General features: G+C 42.5%; 2 protein-coding genes across 3 annotated transcripts; one reads left to right on the top strand and one right to left on the bottom strand.

Moving 5' to 3' along the window:
- The first annotated feature begins 311 nt into the window (after positions 1-311).
- Positions 312-11,432, top strand: ptpn9b (protein tyrosine phosphatase non-receptor type 9b). The gene is made up of 13 exons (XM_020100379.2): positions 312-433; positions 2,953-3,096; positions 3,823-3,912; positions 4,131-4,255; positions 5,271-5,376; positions 5,456-5,566; positions 5,663-6,582; positions 6,744-6,840; positions 7,215-7,284; positions 7,413-7,491; positions 7,825-7,975; positions 8,263-8,470; positions 8,838-11,432. Exons 1-13 carry the CDS (start codon positions 401-403, stop codon positions 9,059-9,061), a joined length of 2,358 nt encoding a protein of 785 aa, XP_019955938.1. The 5' UTR covers positions 312-400; the 3' UTR covers positions 9,062-11,432.
- Positions 11,433-12,647: 1,215 nt separating this feature from the next.
- Positions 12,648-19,371, bottom strand: adamtsl7 (ADAMTS-like 7). Of its 2 annotated transcripts, none has more exons than XM_020100332.2 (12): positions 19,097-19,371; positions 18,348-18,477; positions 18,028-18,203; positions 17,825-17,918; positions 16,619-16,804; positions 16,033-16,162; positions 15,458-15,680; positions 15,183-15,356; positions 14,550-14,723; positions 14,281-14,460; positions 13,777-13,921; positions 12,648-12,946 (listed from the first exon to the last, which is right to left on the bottom strand). In XM_020100332.2, the coding sequence occupies exons 1-12, from the start codon at positions 19,229-19,231 to the stop codon at positions 12,792-12,794; spliced, it is 1,902 nt and encodes a 633-aa protein (XP_019955891.2). In that variant the 5' UTR covers positions 19,232-19,371; the 3' UTR covers positions 12,648-12,791. The 2 variants fall into 2 exon arrangements, with proteins under 2 accessions (XP_019955891.2, XP_019955890.2); XM_020100331.2 differs by having other exon boundaries at positions 17,810-17,918; positions 19,097-19,370.
- Between the last annotated feature and the right edge of the window lie 2,615 nt (positions 19,372-21,986).

Raw genomic sequence — 21,986 nt, 5'->3', positions numbered from 1 at the left:
TCTGTATGTAAAGGTTTGATCAGTGTCTGTATATAAAGGTTTGATCAGTGTCTGTATATAAAGGTTTGATCAGTGTCTGTATATAAAGGTTTGATCAGTGTCTGTATATAAAGGTTTGATCAGTGTCTGTATATAAAGGTTTGATCAGTGTCTGTATATAAAGTTTTGATCAGTGTCTGTATATAAAGGTTTGATCAGTGTCTGTATATAAAGTTTTGATCAGTGTCTGTATGTAAAGTTTTGATCAGTGTCTGTATATAAAGTTTTGATCAGTGTGGGGTTTAAATATTGATAGACACATTTTTGGTGCTGAAGTGATTGGTTGTGGGCGGGGCCTCTGTCTCGGGCGTGAGCGAGCGGCTGGTGGGCGCGCCCGCTGCGACGTTGCCGAGGCTTCAAGATGGCGGAAGCCCTGACAACTCAGGAGCAGCTGGTAAGGGTCTCTCAGCGGATTTTCTCTCATCTCCCCGCAGTGTTCCGTGTGTACAAATGTCATATTCAGTTTCTCCTGTAACCGGGGATTTTTTCCATATATTTGGTCGGGGCGGTTGTTCCCGGGAACGCTGTGCTGTAGTAAACACGACTGGCCCGTTCGCACCCTGACTTCGGTGTGACTGACAGCAGTTAGCATGTGTGTTAGCACGACGGCGTTGGCTAGCAGCTACTAGCACGTTACCGGCTATGTATCTCGAACAGCAATTCCCTGGACTACCCATCTTTAAACGGACCACTCACTTATGCCCCTATCGCTCCAGTTAACCCGCAGTACATCGTTACACACGGTCCGCCCGATACGCGGTGCTTCAAGTGTCTTTAACCCCACCGTTAGCCATCCAGCCACCACATGTAACCTAGCCGCTAGTCGGTGCTAATAGCTATTGTTGACTTCCAGGGAATTTCCTCGACAGCTATCTTGTCCGACGGTAAAAAGTACATTTAATCAGGTATAGAGGTTAAAAATGACCTGTCTTGAATTCCTAATGTAGTTACGGACTGTGACACAGTGAAGACAGAATAGGATCATGAGGCTCAGCGCGATGAGCCCACCAGCTAGCTATCAGATTTACGGTCGAGAATTCACGGAACTCAGGCTCCGGTTCCTAGCATTGTTGTTGCCACCACTTAGTAGTATAGAGGAGGGCTTGACATTGACAGGAAGCAGCAAATGTAGCACCACGATTCTGGAGCTTACTTCACTTTTATGGTTGCTCGGTCTTCATCCTAAGTTTCACTGATCATCAGGCTGAGTAACGGGACAGGCGCACAATCCCCCACCCCCACTTTTCTCGATTTGTTTCTTGATGGCTAAACATTCCCACACTCAGTCTCCTTAATCGATCCTCTGCCCTGACGCCACTTGGAGGAGAACACATTCGTCTTGCTGATTAGTTGCCTTGTCTTTGTACGATCCCACCACCATGGCTTGCATCTGTATCCAGGCGCTGATGTCCTGTTACTGGTGGAGACATAAAAGTGCAGTATATGTACCACTGTCCTTCATTTACCAGGTTGTCCATGATATAAGGGCGTGATTTAATGGTACCACCTCACTTACCCTGCACCAAATATAAACAATTTATTCCACTTTAAATCCAATTGAATCCTTGTTTTAGAAACGTGATCGACATGTTTTTCTTGTGAAATCTTGTGGTGCATTAATACAACTTACAAGAGATGGTATATTGCTACTATTGGATCAAAGTTTAATACGTGATAAGAAATATACTAAACTTTAGGCGTATTAGTGGCACTACATTGGGCAGTTCCAAATTTAATGGAGTAATCTGTATCTATCTGACTGCAACATGAGTCCAGTCACAACATTGACTCTGGTATGTTCTTAGCACATACAGTAGGTTTGGCAGTATCACAGATTCAGAGTCGCAAATATTTCAGTTGTTATGACTTGTGAAAGGTATGTGTGTAGAATTTTGTGATATCTAGTGTTGAAATTGCATGTTGCAGCTGAACACCCCTCACCTCACCCTCCCAAAAGTGAAAAAGAAACTGTGGTAGCCTTTAGTTTTCATAAAAACTCAAAAGGTGTTTAGTTTGTCCAGTCTGGACTAATGTAAAAAACATGGCGGCCTCTGTAGAGAGGACCCCTTGATGTAAATATAAAGTATTTAAATATAAAGGGCCTTTTCTGGGATAAAGAAAACTACAATTCATACAATTTAGATGGAAATGAACTAGTGAAAACATCATGAGGATTATTCTCCATTGAATATCTGCCAATAGATCCCTTTCACCTAAATCTTACAAACTGGACCTTTAAATGACAAAGTCTATCTATATAATCTGTCTCTATATATATGTATCTATAAAACGTAGGCCTAAGGGAGCAGAGTTCCTACTTCACACAGAAGATGCTATATATTTAATGAATGTGCCTATTGTCATATGTATCCATCATCTAATAACTAAACTGCTCATGAGATGCATCAGGATGACTCACGTCTGCCAAACCACTAACATGGAAACCCTGTATTGGGATTGATTACATTATCCACTTTTTTATTTCCCGTCCTGTGAGAGAGTCCATTCAGGTGTTGTGTGTAGTGGATGAGGTAATCTGTGATACCCATTCATGTGCTCTCCTCCTGCTGGTTTTATATTTGGAGGTGCATTTCACTTGTGCGGAAACAAACAGACTGTTGTCTCCTGGCATTTGAGTGCTCTCATCAACTACATCTTTCAAGGGGACAGTCTGCTTACGTCTGTATCTCAAGTATTACAAACCTGAAGGGGGTGACAGTTGTGTGTCTCTTTCTGTCAGTTGTCCTCATCATCTATCAGTCTTTCTTTCCTGTTTCTCAACTCCCTAAATTCCAAGCTTTCTATTAGTCCCTCCTCCTTTGAGTATTTCTCCTTAAGGTTGCCTGCTCTAACCTCTCCTCTCACACAGACACCTCACCTTTTCTCTTCATCTCCTCCCTCACGTCTGGTCAGGCCGTGGAGGAGTTCCTGAGTGAAGTGCGTAGCAGGGAGCAGCCTCACAGTGCTGGGCTTGTCTCTCAACCTACAGCTGTAAAGTTTCTTATGGCCCGCAAGTTTGACGTCTCCAGAGCTATCGACCTCTTCCAAGCATACAAGGTACAGCATTGTATTTGATTGATGGCACAAGTGAAAAGACTTTATTTCTCATATAAACATGACAAAAGGCTAAAATAGAAATAATCAGTAAAAAAATATGAAATTGTAATTTTTCCAAGCAGTGTTGCAATTACAAGAAATGTCTTCACCACCAAATAAGATCCAGGCTCATCTGCTGATGTGCACAGTATACATATATAATACATTTGTAAAAAAAAAAATAGAAGCAATCAGAGTTGCAGGTACTTGTTTTCATTATTTATAGCTCCCTTTCCCTTTTCAATATTAAAAAATAATCATATTAAAGTGGCATTATTTTCATTGACAGTTAGTTTTCCACCTGACAGTGTAAAGTTTTGTAGCGTGGCTGACGACCCTCCAGGATGTTTTGAAGACTGCACTGTAGCAGTCAAAGCTATGTCCTGTCATAATGCGTCATAACTTGTTATTCAGTGAGACAGTTAGTCCACTGAGGACTCTGAGCAATACATTGTATCATGAACTACATACAATCTATAAACCAATGTAAAATCTCAACAACAAACACTAGTATTGTCGGCCACTGATATTCAAAACACACCTATAACTTGATATTATTCCAACATTTATTGACAAGTCCTTTAACACATAGAGTAGCAAATAAACAATGACAGAATCAAAGTTGTTTTCTTGTGCTGTTTAGTGTTTACCTGCTGACATTGCTGCATCATTTATGTCATGTTCTAGAACACAAGAATCAAGGAGGGCATCTTCAATATCAACCCTGATGAGGAGCCGCTTCGCTCTGAGCTGCTCAATGGCAAATTTACAGTCCTGGTGAGTAATGAAGTCATTTTGAGCCACATAGAGCAAAGAGCTTGAGTTAATCATTTAGCAATTACAACCATGATTACATGACACATGATGCATATAAAATGTAAATAGTGTATCTTTAATCAGAATTTAAAACAACCTCTCACGAATAACATGACAGGGATGCAGACTGAATTTGCATTGGTGTATAATATATGATGGCCTATCATTGTTTCTACCAGCCTGGTCGTGATGCTAAAGGTGCTGCACTAGCACTCTTCACTGCTCGTCTCCATCGGCCAGACGTCACCACCCACAAAGCTGTGCTTCAGGCCATCATCTATCAGCTGGATAAAGCCATAGAGAGGTGATTCCCTAACTCTTAACTATTTGTCATTACAACTTTTTTCCCCCGTCATCACTTAACTTTAGTGTTGTGGTACACCTGTCCCTTCTGTTCTGCAATTAGTCATTTTATTTACTTGTTCTACATTTTTCATTTTTGCAGTTCCAATCTCAGACTTTTTGTTGCTAATTAGTGATGTTAGTTTCCCAGATTAGTGTTAATTTCGTTAACAAAAACATACATACAAAAGCAAAGACAATAAGATGAGAAAGCACCAACATAATTAAAACCAACTGTGACTATGTTAACATGCAACATACTTGATGTAGATGAGATTAAGTATGCAGTTAAAAATGTAGACATTGTTTCAAACAGTGACATAATAAAAAAAAAACCATTTCTCTTGCTGTGTGCTTGAATGATCTTTCTGCTGATTCTGCACAGCAGCAGCAGAACCGTGACTGCATTGAGAACAGTGATAAATCAAGCCTAGCTCTGCACTTACATGTTCTGGCTGTAAGAGATTGGGTAACATACAGAGAACGGAGAAGAAGCTGACAGCAACATAAGGGATTGACATTTGGATCCAATTCAAGTAGAAATCTGTGAGAGAAACCGCGCGTGTGTAGCTTTGTTGAGAGAACCCCTGAGGCTACAGAGTCACTGGAAAGAAAACCACAAACCTGTATAAACATATTAAGATGTACCACACAATAAATGAAACCTGATTTTAAGATGTTAATAACATTACTGCACTTATAAAGCCCCATTAAGACAATCACTAAAGGCAGTGGTTTAACATCTCAACATGGCTTTAGTTTCACTGAAACTCAGAAGCCAAGTGGGCTACGAAGACTGAAAACTGAGCAGGTGTAGGATTTACTGCTGTGTTCTTTTTGATTGTGGCAGGAGAAAATATAAATATTTAAAGAATATATTGGCTTATTCTAAAGTTCATTCAAGTGTATTTTATAAAGTTTTTCTTTGAAGCTCCACCTCTGCTTTTAAATGAAAAATCCTCCTGTTTCCTCTGTAGTGCACAAACTCAAAGAGATGGACTCATATTTATCTACGACATGACCAACTCCAGCTATGGTAACTTTGACTATGAGCTCTGTGTCAAGATCCTCAATTTGCTGAAGGTAAAAATCATCCTCTCTTGCTCTCCTCTGCCTGCCCTCTGGTTTCTAGTGTTAAACTGCCTCTCTCTGTATTTTCCAGGGGGCATTTCCAGCTCGTCTAAAATGTGTCTTTATTGTGTCGTCGCCTCTTTGGTTTCGAGCACCTTTCGCGGTCCTCCGCCTCTTTGTGCGTGAGAAGCTGAGAGAAAGGGTATGTGTGTGTGTCTGACTTCGTCAGGTTTGTCATGATGTTTAATAAGCTTGTTATTTATTTGAATCGTTTTTTTCTTTGCTCTGCAATCACTAGGTGTGCACGGTAAAAGCTCATGAGTTGGCCAGTCACATCCCAGTCTCCTCCCTTCCTGAACACCTTGGTGGGACATCCCAGTACAGCCACGTGGCTTGGATCCAGTCCTGTGTTAATGTTCAAACAAACACTGTTGAGGGTGACACACAAGAACATGACACACATGACTGTGTGGGAAGCCTGCTACGCTCTTACAGCTTGGAGTGCAGCAACACAAACGCAGGTGCTACACTGTCCCACACCCATATAAATACGGAGTTAGGCTCTGAGCTAGCTGTGGCTAACTCTAACTGCTATGATGATAATAATGCTAACCCACACAATCACTGCAGTGTGGTGGAGAGCAGGACTCGAGGCCTAGGCCAGTATCAGCAGAGCCCACATTCTGCTGCCAATAGGCTGCAGGGGAACCACCAACACTGGAACGGCTCAGCTGTGAGCGAAGCCAACTTGGCCGTCAGTGGCTCCAGCCTCAATGCTAACATGAATGGTAGTGGCCGCCAAGCCCCTCCCCAGTCAGACACGCCTCCTGACACACCGCTCTCACAGAAAGGTGATGAAAATGCGGTGGACTGCACCACAACAGACTCAGCCCATAGACCTCAAAATGAGGATGTCAAAGAGGAGGAGGAGGAGGAGGAGGATGAGGAGGAGGATGAGGAAGGGGTGCCTCCATTGCCCCAGAAATCTCTGCCTCGACCGCCCCACCAGCCTTCTTCTCAATCCCCACCCCTGTCTTCATCGTGTGATCCCGACGACGACGACCGCTGCATGGAGCTGTCTGTTCACATGCCGGAGCAGGGAGGCATGATGGTGCATGAGCTTGTGGAACACGTGAAGAGGAGGAAGAAGAAAGGCATCTATCAGGAGTACGAGGAAATCCGCAAGGAGCCACCAGCAGGCACCTTTGACTACTCCAAGTAAGAGATGAAAAATATATTCCATCCAGCAAACTGTCCTTTTAAACTGTCTTTCTGCTCGTTGTTTTCTCTCTCGCTAACAAGGTGTAGGAAAATCTCATGACAGATGCACATCAGCCCAGTATTTCAGTCTGTCACGTTTCTCAACTCTGCTTTCACAGGCAATTATCCAATCAAATAAAGAACAGGTACAGCGACGTTCTTTGCCTGGACCAGTCGAGGGTGCGACTCTGCCAGCTCTCTGATGATGAGGATGAGGTGATCATTTAATCTTCAATCCTTCTCCTGATTCCTGTGTTTGACAGTATCATACATTTTTTAATTGTTTTGAATGAGAGGCCGGTTTTTGACAAGCTGTCACTTTTTAAATGAGCACAATCGTATAATGGTTAATACTATGATCATACAATCCATGAGATTGGCAACAGTATGAATCTCATCTGTAGAATATATGTATGCTGCTCTTGTCTTAATGTTTACTCATTTACTACAAGTAAGTGGCAAAAATAACATTTTATTTTATAGAGAAGTCAGAGATAGTGATGGCCCCACTCTAATAATTTGTGTAGATATGTTGAGCATCCAACAGAAGGCAGTTAGTTTCACTTCATCAATACTGTTTATTTTTGCAGACATCAGATTACATTAATGCCAGTTTCATGGATGGGTACAAGAGAAGCAACGCCTACATTGCAACTCAGGGTGAGCAGCTGTTGAAACACACACTATTTTCTTTATGAAGTCCTTTGTGCTACCTACATGTTTGTACTTAAACTCAACTCAGTACACTCTGATGCTACCAAAGCCTGACAGATTTTCATGTCCCACAGGTCCTTTGCCAAAAACATTTGGCGACTTCTGGCGGATGGTTTGGGAGCAGATGGTACTTATCATTGTCATGACCACCAGGTGAGACTCCTGCCACTCTGATGCCTGAGGTTTACTATGAATTCATCTACGTGAATTAGTCAACCCAATTTATTTGGGGGAGGGGGTTCAATGTGAGAACCCACTTAAAATCCAGATAGTTGATCCATACAGTGTGAAGTAGTGGCAGATTCTAGCTGTGCAAGAAGGCACACAGCATGTTGTGTGAGCTAACACAAAATATGAAGACTCACAAAAATGCACAATGTCTGCTCAGTTTGAGAGATGTACAAAGCATGTCTACATGCACAGGTGGTAGAATAAGCAATGTCACGAGAGGGATTAAATGGCTGTGATATGTGTTGTGTTACTCAGGGTGGTGGAGCGTGGACGTGTCAAGTGTGGTCAGTACTGGCCTCTTGAGGAGGGTAGGACTGAGCAGCATGGGTACTTCCTGGTCAGGAACACACACATCCAGGTGTTCCAGGACTTCAAACTCTCCCTTCTCGAACTCTACAACACACAGGTAAGTCATAACGAGTACCTGAATATCCGTAAACTAGGTCTATTAATGTAACATGATAAAATGGCCCTTAATGTCAGTTTGATGGTTTGGGGGATATTTCAATCTCTAACAAAATAACTTGATATAAATTAATGATTTTAGATTGTGGAATTGCTTTTGTTGGTGGAATGTCTTCATTCATAAGAAAACCATATTGTGTGTTCCAACAAGAATAGTTCACTTTAATATGCTAGTTGATCCTAAAGTCTATCTCTGTTCTTCTTCGACCCTGTCTGACCTTTTGTCAGTCTGGAGAGAGACGGGAGGTGTGTCACTACCTCTACGTCAGCTGGCCAGACTTCGGAGTGCCCAAAAGTGCTTCTGCTATGCTTGACTTCCGCGAGCATGTACTTCAGAGGAGGGACGCTGCAGTTCAGAGCCTGGGATCAAGTTGGACAGGGCCTCCAGGGGGCCCCCCTGTGGTTGTGCACTGCAGTGCTGGCATTGGCCGCACAGGTAAACACATAGGGTGTCAATATTGACAATATGATGGCGTGAATGTTCTTTTTAATTATCCATTAGTGTACATTTCCTTTATAGTTAGAGTAAAATAGTCATTTCTTGTTATACAAACAGAATCTAAACATAGTGTTAGTGTATGGAGCATTTGGCAGAGACACAACTGCAGCAACTTTTTTCAGTGTGACTATATATCTTATTATTGAGCCTGTGCAACTGAAAATTCAGACTGCTCTGAAGGAAAAAAGGTCCCTCTGGTTCTACATAGGTATACCTGACAAGAGTCATGTCAAGAGTCAAGAGCCTGTCAGTAAGTGTAAATAACTGTGTGGGTGTTCATCAAGTAACTCTGTCTTCTCTGTAGGTACATTCTGTACACTAGACATCTGCCTGTCCCGGCTGGAGGACATCGGCACAGTAGATGTCCGTCAGACGGTGCGACGAATGCGTACGCAGAGGGCTTTCAGCATCCAGACCTGGGACCAGTACTACTTCTGCTACACGGCAGTCATCGAGTATGCCCAGCGCCATGGGAAACTGAGCCCGGTGCAGTGGTCTGACTCAGACATAGAGACTGACAGCGAATGAGGGACACATGGAGGTACAACGTGACAGATGGGGTAGCCAACCTTAACTAAAGTCATAGGACCGAACAGTGGAAGAGGAAGATGACTCTTCTGCCATAAGAGAGACAAAGGAGGGAAATCTTGTTTTGGCTCTTGATGTGACGATGCAGACTCCCACAGTTGCGCTTCCTTTCCTGGAGTGGATACATGTTGGAGGTTAAGAAAAGAGATACAGGGAGTGTGTGTTGCATTGCTGATTGAGCAAGCTGTCCTGCCAATTTCCAAGCCCATTTTTATTTAGAAAGCTACAGGGGGACTCGGCCTACCCTGAACCTGTCTTGTTGACAAGAGCGTTGTACAAGTTGTAGCATTTTTATATTGACTTGCACATGAGGAATGACAAACCTGAACTCTACCCCTTGAAGCCCTCCAAACCCCTGTCTGTTTTCCTTTTTTTAATTCATGCTCCTTTTCGACCCTGAACAAGTTGGTGGTCACAGGACAACTGTCAGGGGTACGACAAGGTGAAACTTGAAAACCTTTCTGTTCTTATTTTTTTTTAAAGAGGAAATGGTTCTGCGTGAACAATTGGCCATAAGTGATGGTGTGTGAGCCATTTAGTCCATTTCTGTTTTTCTTATTTTTTCCATTTTCTCTGGTGCATTTTTTACATATGTTTTCATGTTTGTGACTAACTTTTCAAAGCCAAAGTCCTCACCCTGAATGCTTGGATGTACTCCTAGGTGAAATATTATTGACTGAAGCCCATGTATATTCTTGTACCATACATTTATACTTAAGTGTGCATTATAACAACCTCTAAAAGAAGAGCAAAAAAAGCAGTTTAATATAATTGACTTATCCTTGAGAAGAAATATCTATGTAGCGAGCCAGGCTATGACAAAATAATGAAGAGTTCTGGTGTAAAAACTGATATCATAATGCAAATCTGTGATTTGTCAGGTCTAACATCATTTTACTGTTGGAGCGTTCTGTTTGGACGATCTTAAGTAATTTGGCCTTAACTTGATCCACTGCCTCGTCGTTCTCAGACCTAAACCATACCTGTAGCTGTAAACTGTTTTATTCCCCTTTTTGTTCTTCTTCTCGTTAGAATCTCACACCTTTGAAACCACAACTGTTGTGTTTAAATCTCAAGGCGTATTCTTCCTGAGATAATTGTGCCTTCAAGTTTTCCTTAGCTTAACGTCTCGCTAGTATAGTAATAACACCCAAACTATTGCACTGGCATAGTTCACATTTACTATGTGCCACACAGGACACCCACGTTTTGCCTATAGTCCTGTACATAGTACACTACTTAAGAATAACAAACAAGTAGTAGTAAAGGGACTAAGCTCTGGTTTGAGACATGGCTATTCTTTTATCATTTGACCTCAGGGGGTAATTCTAGTGTTTTTTGCCTAGTGTCACAGATCCGTTTCTGGGTTTGCCTCTGGTAAATTATCATTTAAGAAAAAAAAACTATATCAAGTTTATTTTGTATTTTTTACTGTATTGTATCCTACAATATTTATGTCTTTGTAAAACTTCTACAATATTGAAATCAGTGAATGTTGGTACGATGCTACAAAGAAAACAAACCAGTTATTGCATTTGATAAGCTGAACAAATCAGATGGGGAGTGAAATATATTTTTTGTTGTTCACATTGAAACTTTAGTGGAAAAATGTCACTTGCCATTGTATTTTCAGAGCTGACTTGTATAAATGGTGATTGTTTGATTCCAGGACAATATGGGGGTCGGGGTTGCTTTAAAGAGCTTGTGAGACTCTTCAGTAACAGTGGCATGAACGTCTTAATGTCTGGTACCCAATGCCAAGGATATATTAAAAAAAAAAAAAACTATCAAGAAAAAACCCAGCTTGGTGTCAGGAAGTTTAAAACATATTGAGAATGGGTTGAGATTTTTCAGCATGGTCAGAGAGCCTTGAATGTTTTCGGGGTAATGGTGTCCAAACAATTTTGTCAAGACAGATGTGGATATTTCTGGTGAATGTGGACCCTGCATCCCTCAATGCCAAAGGCCCAGGCTCACCCTAAACATGTTCTCCTGTCACACATCCTCAGCAGCCCACTAGCATGGACCTATCAGTGCAGCCTCGCATCCACGAACAGACTCGGGAGCAACACGGGAACATTACTGAAGATTATGTATAGCTACAAAATATGAGAGTGTGTATGTAAAACGAGTTTTGGTCATGCTGTTTTTGATTTGTTCTGTGAGAAACAGAAAATGCAATGTGCATTTGTCATTGTTGTTGAGTTAATGTTTCTTTTTGTGATTTAAGTTCTCGTGATTGAATTCTGGCCTTTTACATGCTGTCAGCCCGGCTGTCCCATTAAAGCAATGGTATTACTATCTTCAACAAGCTGAATTCATCTCTTTGGGACGGAATAGAGTGGTGCATGTGCAGTATGAATATGTACTCTGTGTTTTTAAGTTCTCGAGTGGGTTGTAGCAACACACACAAAACACAGGTAAGATTCTGGTACTGTAGCCAGATGTGGCTGAGGTGCCCCAGTTCATATAGTGGTGCAGTTTGTCATCCTCACTTTTTAAATGTCTTTTGATATCAATTGTTGATCACCACACCATCATTCTCTGAGTTTCTAAGGCTGAATGTGTTTGTGCAGTTTAAAAAGCAAAGATGATCTGGTTCATGGACTATGTGCATCCACAGAGAATTAGGTGCAATCTGTTAGAAGTGGAAATCACAACTCACTGCTGATTCAAACGGGTTTGTTCAGTTGAATTGATTTTGTAGTTAAATCTCTTTAATCTTAGCTCAGCTGTTCAAAAAGATATTTCAGGATGTTTCACAGTAAGTGAGCATGTGACCATTCCTATGGCAACAACATTCACCTCTCATTCAGTCCAAGCTAAAAGATTCAGTTTAATATAAAAGACTAGCCTGTACAAGCTCTGCGCATTAGCTCAGTATCACAGGACCTTGTGTGTCTTTAGAGTATGATTGTGTCTGTTACTTTTACAGTCTCTATGATGCTTTTATTGTGGAAGCAGGACTGATCTGAGAGCACTGCTCACAGTCACCAGTGAGGGGCGCTGTGTTGCTAAAAGCCAATGATTTGTCCATTGACAATTATGACTCATCACAGGCAATCCCATTCATAGATTTGTCCTTGTATAGAAAACACTTCTAGGACCTGGACCGTGGGACCCATCATCTAATATTCCATTTATGTTTGTGTATAATTAATGACTGCAGCCTATTGATTTTGGGTCGTCCGTAACCTTTTATAGGATGATGTCATTTTATTACTCTTCCATGTGACCAAACTGACCAGAAGCTACATAAGGTTCTGATCAGAGTTTATGCCCTGATGTAATTATCAAACCTTTTCAGCATCTTCTAATAGCCCACAGTGGAGGGTTGAAACAACTGCATTGTTTCTGTAACATTTGAAATAACAAAATCCACTGAGTACCACGAGTTATAAATGTTTTATTAAGAATAAATATATAGATTAAGTACATCAGCAAACGTGACCAGTCCAGTTTGAAGTTAAACTGAGAATGAAAACACTCTGGACCTATACATAGTGTACGACTGGGTCTGATTACCTGGTCAGCTAATCTGTCGCAGACCGAGCGACTGAATAATAAACTAATCTCTCTCCAAACAGAACTAGGAGTCCTTTTCACAGCGCTCACTTATTTCCCACACGGAGCTCTGACCTGAAGTGAATTTAATCCTCTTGAGGCGGCATCACCTTCGGATGTGGTTCTTTTGAAATGAGTTGGGGTAGCTTTTCTGTGCACGGGAGCAGGAGGCGCAGCAGACGCCTCTGTAGTAGTTGTAAACGCAGAGTCGGGCTTGAACCACCACCATACAGTTATGATACTGGTCACTGCATGATGGACCTGTGGAGGGAAACAGAAACATAAGAGAGAAATGAATAAGGGAAGCAAAATGAATGTTATTCTTTTCTTTTGTGTCATTCACTCCACTCTTCTGCTCAGAGCCAGTGGTAGGCTGGTTACATTGTGTCTGTATGGAAGCAGAGCCAGAGCTGCTATAAGATTATTTATTGTTAACATCATGTAACATATTCCTAATGTTCTGTGCCATGTTTATGTTGACAGCTTATTCCACAAGACATATCACCACAGTAATGATTAAGACAGTGTAATATTCTTGCTCTTGTCTTTTTTGTGCATTAATAAGTAACTTACTGATCTTTTTAAATAGTTTTTAAACAAATGTACAGTGGCCGAGAGAGCTCAATGCACTGCAAATTTAGAAAACAAATGAACCTGTGAATTTCCATCACCGCTGACAAGTAGCAGACTTCATTAACTTCACAAAGCTTTAAACTATAAAGTGGTTCATCACTTAAGTCTCAACATTTCGTTCACTTATGGAAATTGCAGCACAGTTCTGTATTTGCATGTGTGCACTTTCCTCCTTGTTTCCCCTCGATTCCTCCTGGTCAAAACATCAATCCTTTATCGATACTGCTTATTCTCTGAGGGTCACAAGGGGAGCTGGAGCCAATCCCAGCTGTCACCAGCGTATCTCAGGGATCTGAACTGCAAACCTTTTTGCTGTGAGCCGATGGACATCTTCACCATGGCAACATTCAATGACAGTATCACAGATTCATCCCACCCCAAACAAGTCCTCCCTGACCCTGCTGTGACCTCAGCCACACCGACAGTGGACACAGTGTCAAACTGCTCTTCAGACTCACTTATCTCAGCTTCACAAGGTTGTTTATTGCATTCTTCTCGACTCTCCAGGGTCAAACTGGGGTCGCAGCGGTCGCTCGGGGCGATATTGTCAGCAAGACAGTGGACCTCTCGTACGCGGTAGCCACCGTTACAGGAGCGAGAACACTGAAGTGACAGAGAGGGAGAGGAGCGGCAGACAAACAGTCACAGTAATCTGAGGACACCATCTAGACACTGCAACTGAGGCCATATAAGTACCAATGTTGTTGTATTGTACATAAATATGCTTAACAAAGTATGCTCAGGTTTGCCAAACTAGGATGTCATCATTCTACGGTGTTCACCAAATGTATTAATTAAAGAAATATTTTCTCACGAACCCAATCTGATCATGCAAGCAGCTTCAGTTTTGTGGGCTGAGTCAAATGTCTCAAATACTTGATTGGTTTATTTATATGCAAGACATTAAAACAGAGGTTTGTGCTTGTTTTGTGGGAGGACAGAGAGACTTCTGGGACACTTACCGCGCTCCACTCTGTGACATACCACTGGGCACCACATGGCTTCAGTCTGCAGGTCTGAGCTGTGATTGGCTGAGGCAGATTAGAACATTTCTCCTGGTCCGTGACCTCCATGTGACCGTTGTTGTTGAAAATACAAGCCACGCTCCGGGTCTGCGTGCCATTCCCACACTCTGCAGAACACTTCAGTGACACACACAAAATGCTGCATTCAGTAAATGTTCCTTTTACAGTATCTGTGAGTACTCCATGTTTGTGTGTACGTGAATTACCTGACCCCACGGTCCTGTGTACCACTCCAGACGGTTCTGACATGGGCCCGGGTCACAAGATGTCACCTCCACAGGACGTTCCCCTTCACAGCTGTCCAATGGAAGGTCAGTCACATGGTCCATCAGGCATATTGCTGTCCGGGTTCGATTGCCTCTACCGCACTCTGCAGAGCACTGAGGAGTATCATGCACGTACAAGGTAAATCTGCATCATTTTAAGATTTCAACATGATTTCATTCTCTTTATGCCTATTCACAGCCAGAGATATTATGTTGTCAGGTTGTCCACCCATCTGTTAATACATCTCTCCATCCCATTGTTGTGAACACTACATGTCAAGACCTCCTTCAGGGAATTTCTTCAAATTTGGTACAAACAGTCAGTTGGACTCTTGGATGAACTGTTTAGAATTTGGTGGTTGAAAGTCACTGTGACATTACAAAACCCTCTTTCACCTCTTGAACATTTTATCTGAAGAACACCTCATGAGAATTATGTCAAATTTGGCACAAATGTTCACTTAAACTCATGGATTAAATAATTAGAATTAGATCCAAGGTCATGTTGACCTAACAAAACATTATTTTTGGCCTCTTGAACATATCTCAAATGTGACTTTAATTGTGTGTTACCCGTTGGCTCCAGAGGGAGGTGAACCAGCTGCGTGCACACGCTCCCATGTCACAGTTTTGCAGTGTGTCTGGCTTCAGGTTCATGTTGCACTCCTCATCCTCCTCCACATCACCCTGGTTACTCAGACACACCACCTCCCTGCTGCGCTGACCCACCCCACATGGCACTGAACACTGGGGAGCAGAGGGAGGCGGGTGAGAGGAGGGGAGAATTACATTTTTTTAAACTTTTTAATGATAAATGTTTTTGAAGAGGTGTGTGTGTGTGTTCTCACCGAGCTCCACTCAGATCGAACTTCCCACTGGCTGCATATTTTCAGCTGACAGGTAGACTTGGTCACCGGTTTATCAGACAGCCCGCACAGCTCTGGTGCCACGGTAACCGAGGACTCTGTCCCGTTGGCATGGACGTGAGTGACCTGAAGGCAGATGACCTGTCGGTGCTGAGTGCCGGGCCCACACCTCTTGCTGCATTCCGACCACTCCCCCAAATCCCAGCTGTGAGGCAATCACAGAGAGGAAGAGAGAGGCTGATGGGAATTTAAGAGCAATTGCTATCACCACAAATGAAATGGTTTCATGGTAAAAAATGAGTCAACAATGTCTCTCTTCAAGCAGAGCATGTCCCAGATCTCTTGTCTTCATTTTGACCACAGTTATTGTGTAAGGTCAGATGTAGTCCCAGGAGAAACATGCGTGTTTCAGACTGACAGTTATCATGGATCACTGCCACTGTGGATGAAATATTTAACAGACCAAACATACCAATGATACACTAGCGCCCCGCAACATCCTGGTAACATATAGTGGTTTGTGTGTGTGTGTGTGTGTGTGTGTGTGGATTACTCACTAAGCAGCACAGGGCTGCGTGTTGCAGTCTTCTCCCTGGTTCACCGGTTGAAGTGCAGGGTCACAGAGGTCAACAGGAACAGTCGCCTGTGAATCCTTCTCAACACACTCCAAGAGCACTTGACGCCTTCCTGGCAAGTGCGCACACACACACACATGCACGCACGCACGCACGCATGCACACACACACACACACAAACACACACACAAGAAAAGGACTAAGCAAGTGAATGTGTGTTTTGATTGTATACGTTCACATTTTGACAGACAATGAAATTGCTGTCATTCATAGAATGATGTACGAGGCCTGTGTATTTCTCCAGCAGTCTCTATATTGTGGGTGTTTTACAACTTCTTCTAACAGTTAAAAAACTTCCTGTTGACTGTGTTTATGTCATCTTTGACTCTGTAACATCTTATTATAAATTATTTTTGATTTATTTATGCGGCAATGAGAAGTTTGCAGATCTCAATATACTGTGAAGGTTTGAAATGTTTTTAAAAAGCTACAGATATATATGTAAGTGCTAAATAACCATATGTTCTGTCTTATTATAATGTTTCTTTGTGTTCTGTGTGTTTCTCACCAGTGCCACAGGATGTGCTGCACTCTGTGTGGCCACTCCTCGTCCAGGTATAAGTAGGCTGAAGGTCTGCGTTCATGGTGTGTTCAGTGGGAACCTGGTTGCGATCGGGTGTCTCCTTGGTGATGTCATTGTTGGTCATGTCACCTGGGTGTGTTTTCTCGCCTGAGAGGGATGGATCTACTGTCTCTACAAGAAAGAAGTAATTGGAGGGAGAAAATGGTTACAGACGTATAAGAGAAGAAAGGCCGTCATGGCTATGGCTGATTAGATGTGTTTGAAGACAGTGTGGGTGTCTAAAGGCTGACGTAAATCACAAATATTCTAATTCCTAGCAGGTTTGTTCACATTTGTCAAATATCAAAAATCGTTTTCTCAGTCAGCGTTCAAACAAAAAAATCCTGACTATGAAGTGTGCTGTTGATGTGCACCACTCTGGCAATGCACAAAGGAAACGGATGAGCTGCTTACAGCTGGAATAAATCAAAAATTTGTGGATGTTGGCGAAACGAGCCCAGTAACACCTCAGAAAACAAAGACGTTATTAGATATTTGGAAAGCATAGAAATCTCTCTTTACAGCTTACAATGGCAGAATTGCAGTTCGTGACGTCCAGCGCTGCGCATAATGTTTCGTTCCTTGCTAATGTAAAACATTAAGGCATGTTAATATCTCAAAGCAGAAGAGAATGTTGCATATAAATGATCCAGTGTGAGCATCAAGTGAGAAAATTAACACCCATGTCATTCTTACCAACACTTGGAATCCTCTAACGCCATAACAACTGACGACGCCTGTTTTCAGGAGATCCATTATAATTAAGTAATTATTTGTCAGTGTCGGTGGATACAAATGTTTTCTTTAATTAATGCTAAATATTAGGTAATGATATGAAATATGGCCCAAGTGACCAATTATTCCCTCAGTGTGCACCAGAAGTAAGTTTGGCCGCCCGCCTGCTGTATCGAATGTTATCAAAATCCTAATCAAATTTTCAAAAGGGATAAAGGATACATGTTGGTGTTACTATGACACTGCATGAGGACACAAACAGACGCATCTGTTCTGTGTTACGATCCCAAGGGCAAAAGCAGAATCTGTAGTATGAGAAAACGGCGCTGTGGTCCTTTATGGTCGCGGTAGCAACTTTAGGAGCAGGTTTGGCTGTTTATACGTGTTAGTGTGTGCACTTACCAAGGGGAAGTATACCTGATGGTGCATGTGGTTCAGGAGTGGGTTCTGTGTTTTGTAGAGGTATACTGTATTCATAGTGTACACCAGGACCTGGTTGCTGGTAGATTAACTATGGAAAAGAGATTAGATATATCATGATATCTAGTAATGTCATTTGAAAGCTATTATGTACTTAGTAGAAAGTATTTGCAGCTGTTTTCAACGTGTTTGCATCTCACATAGACGTGCAGGTCCTCAGTGAGCGGCCCAGGGGCAGTGATGGACTCTCCGAGGCGAGAGCGGATTTCATTGGGACGTCGGTACATCAGCTGTGTTCCCACGGCGGTGAAGATCCCAGGCCTGTCAATCACCCAGTTTCCGTTGATAATAGACACTCCAGTTTGGGTCTGCAGAGCTTGAGGAAAATCATCCATCACTGTTTGTCAGGCTAAACAAACATTGTGTGTGTATGTGTGTGTGTGTGTGTGTGAGTGTGTGTGTGTGTGTGTGTGTGTGTGTGTGTGTGTGTGTGTGTGTGTGTGTGGGCTCGTGTCAGTACCCAGATAGTTTCTGCTCTTCACTGTCTCCTGTATGTTAATATTTTGCGCTCCTGCTGGAATCTCGGCAATCTTGTGGTAGCCAACGCGCAGGAAAGTCCGAGAGAAATTCCCCTTCACCACCTTAAACCCCTGCCAACACACACAACACACACTAATGCACACAAAGCCACCCACACAAACACTGTATGCACCCACTCATGGACATGTAGACACTCCTGTGGCACAGTTGCACCGTCACAGGAATGAGTTTCAGCGGTGTAATCATAAATTCCACTGGATCACATCACTGCTCTTTTTTTGCTTCACTCATCCATCCCGCTCTTCAACTCTCTCCCTCTCTGCTCCTGGAAATCCCACCGCTTGTTCCGTCCAGTCCAACAGTTGGTTTGAGTTGGGGAACCTTTCTTGTGTTTCTCTCCATTCCTCCTCTGCATATTTAGCAAGTTTAGAGTTTATTTCTACTATTCTTTTTATGAATAAGCCTCTTGTGCTCCTCTTTTCTTCTGTTTTATTCATTATCTGATATAGCTTGATCTGTTAGCTTTTAGTTATTGAAAAAGACAGACATAATCTACAACAACTGGTGGACTGTCATGCAGCTATTCCTCACTACCACATTTTAATTCGATTTTACTTGTCGTGTGTGTAGGAACAGCATTTGTAAAATGCAAACACAACTCTTTAAAAACATGCACATACTATCAAATTACAGCATTTACACCTTTAAATGACAATGTGGATGTCTTACCTCCAGAGGGGATGCACTGGCTTTGTTATCCCAGGGAAGAGCACCTGAGAGTGGGCAGAAAAGACAAATGAAGAAGAGGGGAGCCAGAGCTCGAAGCTGCCGCGGGGAGCCGAGCTGCTGCCACAATTCAGCCATGGAGAGACTGAGGGAGGACACTCACAAACACACGTACACACACATGTTTAATGGGGGAGTGTGTGTGTGTGTGTGTGTGTGTGTTTGTGAGGTGGGGTTGGCTTGAGGGGTGGGAGGGAAAAGAAAGAGACAAAGGAGAGATGTTGAGAGAAAGTGTTTGAAAAGTGTAGGCACGGTTACTTCAAGTTGAGGTCACTCCCATTTGCACCTCAACTTTGGATGTTGTGACAACTGTGTGTGTGTGAGTGTGTGTGTATATGTGTGTGTGTGTGTGCAGACTGGCCCCTGTATCCTACAGCTCATCCAAAACCAATATCTCTGCCTGTGAATGGTCATGCAAGATTGTGAGGCTTTGGACGCACATCACTCTTGATCTTGCTCTCACTTCTCCACCCTCTTCTTGTTTTTCACTTTATAAGGCTCGTCTTGTTCTCAGTTATTCTTCTTTTCTTCTCTGCAATGATGGAAAAAATGAAGGATAAAAAAAAAGAAAGGAATCAAAATTAAAAATACCACAGTAAGAAAGAGCCTGGATTGAGGATAATCGAAAAAATATGTCTAATCTTTGCACAATTTATTGCATTTTCTCTGTGTCATGGACAAAAGCACATCAGTTACACAGAAAAAGCACAAAACATGAAGAGTACTATTATTCTTTAAATTGTTTAATTTTGCCTTCAACACACAAAGAATGCTGATTTTGTAGTGACTTCATTTCTCCACTGTGCCATGTAGAGGGAAAAAAAAATCAGATTCAGAAATTACTATAAATCCTCTGGCCGGGAATCAAAACCCCACAGTGACACATCCCAACGTCTTCATCGAGAGGGGTTATGGTAATATTTTCATGGACATAAATGATTTGGAGAAGTTCAAACACACATGGGTGCAATATATTCCCCTGGCTGAATGTTTTAGTTCTGGCACAGGAGTGTTTTGAGCCGTGCAAACACACCAATGTAGTGAAGCTCGCCTGGCTCCCCAACTTTCCACTGTTTTATGTTGGGGGAATTAGGAAAGAGGGGGAGTTATAAATATCAGAATCGTCTTTTAACTGCAGCCTAATGTCGCCGTATGGAGAAATGTAGTGGGATGGAGCAGAGACAATATATTTTCCTACCTGTTTTGTGCTTGTGTGAGCAGAAACCGCCGTTAAAGTCTGAAAAAGAACGTCTCCCCCAGCTGATCCACACCGCAGCTGCTCACAACATGGGTGTGAAATTGCCAGGAATGAGATTTTCATGACTTCTATAAGAACCTGAAGTAGTTCTACACGATTGTGTGTGTGCGTGTGGAAGATACTGTATAGGAGTCACATGTGTGGGTGAAGCACCATGATTCAAGTTGACTGTAAACCTGTGAAGCTGAGGATGAAGACGCTTGGCAGCAGAGAGATGATGCCAGCGTGTTGTTTCCTCCTCCTACATGTGTCTGCGTCTCCATGTAAGTGTCTGGCTCTGTGCCCTTTGACCTTTGACCAGTGCACTGATGTGCATGCTGCAGCAGAACCCCATTAAACCTCAAAGCTGCACATCCCATGCAGCCTCTCCTTTTCTTTTTTCTCTCTTCCTCCTCTCTGGCGCACATCCAGATCTAAGACGTCGCCCCCCAAGAGTGAATAGCTGGTAGTCACGGAGCTATGACACAGGCATTCTGGGAGCCTCCAAAAGTCTGTCAGGGAATACTGTGCACGACAGGCGCTGTTCAGGCTTCGATGTCTGTTTTCCACTGTGACAGCTTAATTGCTGCCACGTCTGATCACTCACACACGCTGTGAGTCCCCGAGAGCAGCTGGAAGTGGCACAGCAGCTCCTTAACACATGGATCTGCTCAAACTGTGACATGTACAAGCTCAGGGCCATGAACACAGGCCTGTACACCATAACATTATATTTTACCAATCTGAAAACATACATGTTAATAATATCGCATTTTGTAAAGATGATGGAGCTATTAGATGTTATATCTGGATTTAGCTAAAAAAAAATGTAACTGGCAAACGCTAAGGCCTTCCATGACCAAACCGTCTGTTAAAACCATTGACTGTAACAGAACTTGCCCTCCAAATCATTACAACTGCTTATATTTTTATTCTCGAGCGAACACAAAGTTGAGTTGCATCTTATAAAAGGACCCAGAGGGGGAACACCCACCGGCTGTATGTTCCAGTACATTGAAAATGTGTTTTAATGTGCAGTAAAATTGTGAGATCATACTGATTTGGGAATGAAAAAGCTCTCACTGATAGATTTGTAAAAAACAAAACAAAACATGAAGCCTCAAAACGGTTTTTCAGTTATTTTTCGTGAGAATCGACCATGTGCGACTATTTAAAATGTGTTTTCGTCAGTGTTTCTCTGTATTGTTTATAATTCGGTGTGTGTGTGTGTATGTGTTTGTGTGCGTGCGTGTGTGTGCGTCCTTGCTGGCCACACTAACCACAGAGGAAAAGGAGACAAAATAGTAAAAGACATAAGAATGAACAATACAGTCAACTGAAATCAAGCTCACCACTGAAAATTAAAGATTTGTTTCCCTTACATTCCATCTAAATGTTCCTCTCTTCTCCACTTCCTTCTCTTCCCCTTCTCCTTCCCATTTCTCTTCTCTCCTCTCACTCGCCTTCCCTTCTCTCCTCCTCCAGCTGTGGGTTGTTTGATGTCCCTCTGTCCCGTCCTGGCCAGCTGCCCCAGAAACCAAATGAGGGGTTCTGTCATCCCGCTGACACCTGGTCATCCCCTAACCACTGGTTACT

This window comes from Paralichthys olivaceus, chromosome 8, assembly GCF_024713975.1.
Source record: "Paralichthys olivaceus isolate ysfri-2021 chromosome 8, ASM2471397v2, whole genome shotgun sequence".
In the NCBI taxonomy this organism is placed as follows: domain Eukaryota; kingdom Metazoa; phylum Chordata; class Actinopteri; order Pleuronectiformes; family Paralichthyidae; genus Paralichthys; species Paralichthys olivaceus.
Note: the sequence above shows the minus strand (reverse complement) of the source record. Positions and strands in the feature narration are given on the sequence as shown.